Source organism: Vicia villosa, unplaced genomic scaffold (genome assembly GCF_029867415.1).
Source record: "Vicia villosa cultivar HV-30 ecotype Madison, WI unplaced genomic scaffold, Vvil1.0 ctg.002755F_1_1, whole genome shotgun sequence".
Lineage (NCBI taxonomy): Eukaryota > Viridiplantae > Streptophyta > Magnoliopsida > Fabales > Fabaceae > Vicia > Vicia villosa.
In genome coordinates this window covers 215712-224108 of record NW_026706022.1, presented here as the reverse complement: position 1 = coordinate 224108, position 8397 = coordinate 215712, and the positions used below count along the sequence as shown (strand labels likewise).

Genomic DNA, 8397 nt, shown 5'->3' with positions numbered 1-8397 from the left:
TAATCAATTAGATCCAGTCAAAAAATATTTTTTGACTTTTTTAATGCTCTCACCTCTTTCTATGCAACTTCTATATATACTTCTCGAGGGTTATTCTTTTCAAAACATTTTATAAAAAGGTTTAAATGTGTGTGTGTCTGTGTGTGTGTGTGTGTGTTTGTGAGTGTGCGCGTGCGCACTTATAGCTATCTACTTCTATAAAGAAAGACTTTTGCGTTTATAAAAGTTTCACTCACTTACTAAATTGGGATAACTTCCCTAAGCATGTGTCTGGTGTATTCATTGTGTTGACACTTTGCTTGAGATCTCCCAAGACTTTTGATATAATATGTTTGTTTGTCTTTGTCTAACAATATTTGTTGATGTTTGAAGCTTTATGTGAAAACTTTGTTTATCGTTTATCAATCTCATTGCTTGCATCTTTAGCCGTTTAAGTAAATAGGTTGACTTTCACAATTGTAGCATATTTATCATGTTGAATATCATCTATTCTTATCTTTTACAATTGTTATCATATTTATCTTTCTTTTCTGATGTTGTATCTGTTTTGTTCTTCATAATTGTCATTATGTTATCTTTCTTTTCTGATCTTTTACAGTTCTTCACAATTGTCATCATCAAAACAGAAATCTATTACCCACAAAACAAGGTTTCACATATTCTTGGTAGTTAAAGAAACATCGACATATAACTATATTATCAAAATACCAACACTAATACACTCAATTATATTGTATAAACTCCTGACCTAGAAATGAAGTTCCTTCTTAAGAGATGTAATATTTCTACCATGCATTCTTACAAACAAGTTGCCAAATTGTTTTACATCAATAACCTCAAGAAGTTAAAGAAACGTCAACCTACAACCATTCTTATAAACAAATGGCCAGCTTGTTTTACATCAATAACCTAAAGAATCATCACTTGATTGAGATGTGAAATCCATATGATCAAAATATCAGTTTAATTTCATAAATATGTTGGACAAGTTTTGGGGTATGACACTTATCAAAAGGTGTATGACTACAGTCTCTTACAAAGTGCTCATAAATGGTAAACCTTCAAAGACTTTTCATCCGGAAAGAGGGCTTCGCCAAGGTGATCCTCTTTCCCATTACCTTTTTATCATTTGTGCTGATTTTTTGTCAGGTATGCTTAGGAATGCTGCTGTAACAAAGGAGATTCATGGTGTTCAGGTTGCTAGAAAATGCCCTGTAATTTCTCTCTTGTTTTTCGCTAATGATAGCCTCATTTTTCTCGCGCAAATGAAGTGGAAGCAGCAAAAATTCTGGAAATTCTTGACAAGTACCAGTGTGCTTCTGGCCAAGTGGTGAATTTTGAAAAATCAGAGGTGTCTTTCAGCAACAACCTCTCTCCAAACATGAAGGAAATAATCCGAAGTAAGTTGGGATTCAAAGCTGTTTCTAGTCACACAAAATATTTAGGCCTCCCTGTGGTTTTTGGAAGATCAAAAAAATAAGTATTTTCCTTGGTAATTGAGAGGGTAAGGAAGAAAATTAAGGGATGCGTCATACCCCAAAATTTTCCCATCATATTTTAAAATATTTTGGCACAAGCACTGAGAAATAAGCCTGACTATCTATCTCCTAAGCAATCAACCCACAATTAGGGTTTAGCTTCTCTCAAAGTTCAAATCAAGTTCTAAGACCTCAATTTGATCCCATGGCCTCTCATATGCTTCAAAGGGTCCTCATGCCAAGTTTCAAGCTCTGATTCACAAGTTTGATCAATCAACAGTTCAAATGGTCAACAGTCGACTAGTTTGACCTAAAGGTCAACTATGGTCAAATTACAATCAAAATTACTGATTTTTGGTCAACATTAACATTATAATGTTATATTCATCATTTTATCAAAGTTTGATAATGATTCATCAAGAAAAGATCAAAAATCCACAAAAGTACAAAGTTGCTAAATTAGGGTTTATAGGTAAAAGTCAACTAAACTTTGACCAGCCATATCTCCCTCATACTTTCTCAGAAATTTCTCAACCAAAGCTCATTCTCAAGGAAATTTGATTCTCTACAACTTTGGTGTTGGGCCCAGAGTCAAGAAATGCACCATTTGAGAGATATGAGCCAATACATTATAGGTCCTTTTGAAAGTCAACAAAAAGTCATTTTTTCTCAAAGAATGGTACATGAACATGGTAAACTCAATTGAGATGAAACCATAAGGAGGTTTTACAAGACATCTTGAGGTTTCTAAAATGGTCAAGAACACATTTATAGGATTAAAATTGAGAGAGATACGCATGGTTGAAGTTGGGCAATTTTCAAGAAATGCATGGAAACCTAATTGGCCAATTTTAGACTTTTAAGCTAATGGGCCTAGGTTTTTGAATTCATACATGTTTATGACCTAAATAAGGATCTCTAAATCCATCATATTAATGTTATGATATTTATTTATATTTTATTTGAATTTGATTCATTTAAATGTTAAATAAATCAAATAAAATGTAAGTTTAATGGATCCATGGATGAGGCCTTAATTCCTAATCATATAAAGGCCCAAGAAACATGTGGATGACCAAATAATTTCGTTTTACATGATTTTGGGATTTTTATTTTATTTGTTTTGATTATTATTCATTTAAAATCAAAATAAATACCAAACAAATGCATGGCTTGTGATTGCAATCAAGAGATTCATCAAATAATAATCTTGAAGGCCAAGGAAAAGAATTAAAGTTAATTGATACACAATTGAACTCAAAATAGAAAGTTTTCAATCAAATATTTTCTCTTCCAAATCAAATATTTTTTTATCCAATCTTTTTGATTCTCTCCAAAGTTTTGACCTAATTCAAACCCTTATATATATGGGAGCCATTCAGAACAAAAGACAACGAAAAAGTGGGCAAGAAAACTAGGGTTTCTCATTAACAAAAACTCAAGGAAAGTGAAGCACATGAAAAAAAATCTCAGAAGGTTGCAGGCCATTACAAATGTTGCATCACGTTCCTGGAGATCCAATGGGCTCCTCCCAATCATTCTTGAAACCGGTGGTACGCTAGAACTCGCGCAGCCATCTACACCGGTTTGTTCTTCCTTTTTTGAATTTCAAATGTTTAATACAAGCTATTTAAGTGAATTCTATGCATATACATATGTTCATAATCATGCTTAGAGTCGATTGGGATCATCATTTATGAGTTTGGACGCACAATCAATGACTTGCCATTGTTAGGAAAAGAAGGTAGGCATGCTTCGTATTCCTATGTGCAGTGTGTTTCAGGGAAAACTAACCACACCACTGGATTTGCAGACCCCAAAATAGGTGGACTGGGTGGTTTCAGATCATGGCTATGGAAGAAGGAGAACCGGAAGAAAATTCCGCAGGTAATTTCGTGGGAGATTGCGCAGCTATTTCCGCAGGTGCGGAGAAAAAAGAAGATGAACAGTGCTTTGACTTGTGGATCATGTGTGGGAGCTGCTGATTAGCTGGTCAAATAACTTCAAACCCTCCCTCCTATTCTGATTTGCCACGCCACTAATTGCTGGGCCCACGTTGACTCCGCCCCAATTTACCATTCAATTGCCATGTTTTATATTTAAATTTGTGGTGTTAATATATTATTGACTAAAACGTGTCGCCTGGCTGGAAAAAGTAAACTTTACTAATATTAGAGACCTGGGTTCGAACCCAGCCTCTTTCTATTTTTTTTCTTTGTATTTCTTGATTTCCAGATCCCACGCGTATGACCAGCACAGGCTTACAATGCACCTCCAATATCTTCCACAAGATTTCCACTCAACGCCAGATCCAAGACACCAAGATGCAGGTCTACCATGTACCGACAAGAGGTCATCACACCAAATCAGCACCCAGGTTTTTTCTTCCAAATTATTTATTTACTTATATGACTTGTTTTTTTAATTAATTAAAACCAAACTTTTTTTACTTAGATATTTTTTAGACTTTTTGTTAATTAGTTTTATTAAAATAATTAGTTATGTTATTAGTGATTTAATTTATAATAATCAATTAGTTAGATTTAGTAATTATTTTAGGTTAATAATTTAGGATTAATTAATTAATTTAGGTTAAATAATTAGATTAATTTTAGGGTTAATATTTTTAATTAATTTTAGGTTCTTTTAATAATATTAATTTTAGGTTTAATAATTTTAAATTAATTTTAGGTTTTTAATCAGATTTAACCTTAATCAATAAACCATAGGTTTTTATCAACAATGTAAGAGTTGTCTATTAACTGTAGGTTTTTAACCCTTGGGTTTTCACCTTTAGGTTTGTCTAGGTTTTTTAGCCATAAGATTTTAACCTTGATTTTTCTTAAAGTATGTTTCAAACGGAATTCTTTTCTCATCCCAAACTCCAATGATTGTCGAATGCCTTTATTTAATTTTTGCTTTTATTTTATTTATACCTTTATTTAATTTCTGCTTTAATTTCTGCCTTTATTTTATGCTATTTATTTAATTCATTTATTTTTTTGCCTTTTTAATTTTAGAAAACGTGTATAGGCTTGCAAAAGGTTATTTATGTAATAGTAATTAGCTTTTCTTTTCCGCCTTTATTTTTCTGCCCTACAGGTGTTTATTGTAATAGCGTAGGACATTTAATTCTGTTTTATTTTCTGCTGTGGTTAGTAATCCTAGGGAGTGCAAGCCTTGTTAAAATGGATTTATCTCACTAACTTACAAGATAAAATATTCAAACTGAATCACTTGATTGTGGCACACACACCTTTAGGGTAATCCCTCTTGTTGCCTGTTGCCTTACGATCAAAAATATTGAAGTCCCTCGAATACGAGGATACCTTAGCCTGCTGCCTACGAATAAAATTATCATATGAGATCTAGTCCCTCAGTGTTGCCTCGAATAAAATGATGATCGACCCTTCGAATGCTAAGGTATCCTTATTGTTGCCTAAATGACTATTATACCCTTCTCTGAGACTACCTGCCCTCTTTATAGTAGGGACAGTCTTATGGCGAACGATAATTTCGATGACCCTTTTTTCAAATCCAATGAAAGGATTACTTGCCCTCTTTATGGTATAGATAGCCCTTTCAAACCGAAAAGCTTAAAGAACATAAATCTCAAAATTAGGGTAGTTGCTACTAGTTGCTTGCTCTGATTTAAAATCAAAAAAATCTTTTTCTCACACTCTTTTCAAATACTTTCAAAACGAGGCTACGCTTATTTACAAGTTAAAGTCCTTATCAAAGTTTTTCCTATTCTCTTTCTACATTTCAAACATTTTGAAACAAAGTGAGCTAAGAAATTAAGAGCCCATGGATAACCATGGATACAAAGGGTGTTTACACCTTCCCTTTGTATAACCTACCCCCCGAACTCAAAGTCTTTTAAAAAGGTTTTTTTTGTTCTTTTAGCCTTTCTATAAATTGGATAAAATAAAGTCGGTGGTGACTCTTGCTATTCGCAACATTTCAAAAGGCAGTTCTCCCACCGTATTACAGGGTGGAAAGAAAAATTCCTTTCAAGGGCTGGAAAAGAGGTACTCATAAAGGCAGTGGCTCAAGCCATTCCGACTTATATCATGAGTTGCTATCGAATCCTGGATAGCTGCTGCAAGGAAATTGAATCGATGATGTCAAGGTTTTGGTGGGGATCAAATAATGAGGGGAGAAAGATCCATTGGATGAGTTGGGAGAGATTATCAAAAGCAAAAGGAAGCAGAGGAATGGGATTCAAAGGCAAAAGATTTCAACAGTAGTCTCCTTGGTAAGCATTTTGGAGGTTATTACAGAGTGATGGCTCCCTTTTTGAAAGATTTTTCAAAGGGAGATACTACCCCAGGAGTAGCATTTCTGAAGCAGGCTTAGGTTTCAAACCAAGCTATGCTTGGCGCAGCATTTTCAGCGTAAAAGATTTGGTTCTTAGCGGGACGAGATGGCGCATAGGAAATGGTGAGAGTATCAACATTATGAGTGATAATTGGATTCCTTCTATCCCAGGTTTCAAGTCGTTCACGACGAACAACTCTCTGGAGCCACATACGAAGGTTTCTAGTCTTATCGATGGTAATCTTGCAAAGTGGAATATGGAGACTCTTAGAGACAATTTTGCTTCATATGAAGTGGATCATATAGCAAGCATTCCTATCTCAACTAGAGCCCTGGAAGATAAACACATCCGACACTATGAAAGGGATGGAGAATACTCTGTTAAATCTGGCTACCATCTTGCAAAAAGATTGCAGCATCATCCAAAAGCTGAGTCCTCCTTTATACAAGATGGTGAGGTCTGGAAATACCTTTGGAAAGCACATCTGTTGGAAAAAACTAAAAACTTCATTTGGAGGCTACTCAACAATGTTATTCCGACAAAGTGTATTATGGAAAAAAAAAAGGTATAAATCTCGATACTCTTTGCCCTTTCTGCCATTGTTTTCCTGAGTCTATCAGGCACATTTTCCTCCAATGTGAATTTTCAAAGAGAGTTTTATTTTCCCCTCTGCTTGGGGTGCGACTGCCGAATGCTGGTGAGTTAACTGTATGGCTGCGGGATGTTTTAAAATCAAAGGAGAAAAAGCTGGTTCAAATTATTGGGTTTGGTCTGTGGAAAATCTGGAGTGCTAGAAATGAAATAGTCTTCAACCAGAAGAGCCCGAGGCCGCAGGTTATAGCGCAGGAAATTGAAGAAGCAGCTGCAGATTTCAATGTTTCTAGAATGTCTGAGCAGGATTATACAGCAAAAAATATGATGAGCCTTATTCCAAAAGGTTTTTGGAGTGTTCAATCAGATGTCTGCTGTTTTGACAATGGCGTTCTCGCCTTGGGGTGTGTCATCAAAGAGCCATCTGGAAACATAGCTCTAGCGGCGTGTAAGAGAATTTCGAGTTTTGCTAACCCAGCTACAGCGGAACTCCTTGGTATTCAATGGGCTATTAACATGGCTTTGGATTTTCATTTAGATTCTGCTTTAATTTTTTATGATGCATTAGGAGTAGTGGACTCAATAAATGGAACTGATTTTGATGCAGATTTAGATCCTATTGTTGGATATTGTAGGTCTCTTCTTTGTAAGCTTAAGGGTGTTTCATTAATGTACTTAAATAGAGCTTTCAATACTGATACCCACCTTTTGGTTCGTGTTGGTAGGGTTTTAGGAAACAAAACTTGGGTAGGTTTCTTGCCCTATGTTGAGTCTATTGATGTTCTTTTGGCCCCTTTGGCTCCTTGTTAATCTAAATGATGTTTGTTATCAAAAAAACTTAAATATCACAACTTATACAAAATTTCTTGCGAGAAATCAATTTCCTGAGGAGACAGACTGGTGTCTAGCAAGATGAATGATTTTTGACCTTTACACATGCTGAAGTATTCAAAAGAAATGGTATGAATATTAAATCAACTCGACCATATCAAAGATGCTTTCTACCACAATTAGGAATATGGAACACTTCCCTAATAACGTTTTTCATTGTTACAGATTTTTAAGCAACGATGATTCATGAAATTTGTTGTGTAGAAAATGACTATTGTGCTTATATCAATGCTCATCAAGTTAAGTTGATATTTTTATTGGCTAATTGACCATGAGTTGTAATTCAAAAGAAAAATAATCATGAGCACCCATACGCAAACTACACAAACGCAAGCACGTGAAAAACTCCCTTTCAGAAACAAAAAACAGCAGCCCTCTAATTGGCTCACCCACACAACTGTGGTACAAAGAAGAAAAACAACGGAGCAGAATTGTGCGAGACCGGATACACGGGCCTGAAGTCGATCCACCCTGCCTGCACAGGACATCCCCATAAAACCATACCCAAACCGCCCCTACACCAGACAGAAGCAACACATCAGATGTTTCTATATAATTTTAACAGCAGGAAGAAAAAGAATGTCATCTTATAGATTAGTGCTCGTATGCAAGTGCAAAGACAACTAAAATAAGAGAATTGAGGTAACATCATATAATGATAATTGTTGGTTGAATTATCCTAACCAAACTTATAATTGTTGGTTGAATTATCCTAACCAAACTTCAAATTAGGCCGATACCACTACACAATATTTTTTCCGATATTGTCCTTGTGGCCGGGTTCCAAATACGGAGCCACATCTCTAAAACATCGTAGTTATGGTTATAACATTGATGGTACAGACAGAGTAAACCATTGCAGGAACCAACTAGATTGAAACAGTCCTCGTCCTTCAATATATAGTGAGGATCTTTGGGATAATTGAATACGATTGGAGAGTTTTCAAATATAATAAAAACTGTGACGGAGACTGCACCAAACCATCTAAAAGCGCTTACACGATTATGATAATATCACAAGTTTCCGTAAAAGATAAAAAAATGAAATAATTGTGTATTCCGTTGGTTTTACTGTTAAATTAGGGTTCATAGTTTTTACTTTTCTACTCCAATTCT

At 35.0% G+C, this 8397-nt stretch overlaps 1 protein-coding gene across 1 annotated transcript; it reads left to right on the top strand.

Moving 5' to 3' along the window:
* Window positions 1-977: 977 nt before the first annotated feature.
* LOC131639755 (uncharacterized) lies at window positions 978-7200 on the top strand. Its single transcript, XM_058910220.1, has 6 exons — window positions 978-1053; window positions 1150-1196; window positions 1247-1400; window positions 3154-3365; window positions 5762-6364; window positions 6451-7200. Exons 1-6 carry the CDS (start codon window positions 978-980, stop codon window positions 7198-7200), a joined length of 1842 nt encoding a protein of 613 aa, XP_058766203.1.
* The last annotated feature ends 1197 nt before the right edge of the window (window positions 7201-8397 follow it).

Bases quoted from the DNA above. Each gene is read 5' to 3' on its own strand.
- LOC131639755 (XM_058910220.1), top strand. From the start codon at position 978: ATGTTGGACAAGTTTTGGGGTATGACACTTATCAAAAGGTGTATGACT. The intron at 1,401-3,153 runs GTAAGTTGGGAT...AATCATGCTTAG, and splicing joins CATGAAGGAAATAATCCGAA to AGTCGATTGGGATCATCATT. The intron at 3,366-5,761 runs GTAATTTCGTGG...AGGTTATTACAG, and splicing joins ACCGGAAGAAAATTCCGCAG to AGTGATGGCTCCCTTTTTGA.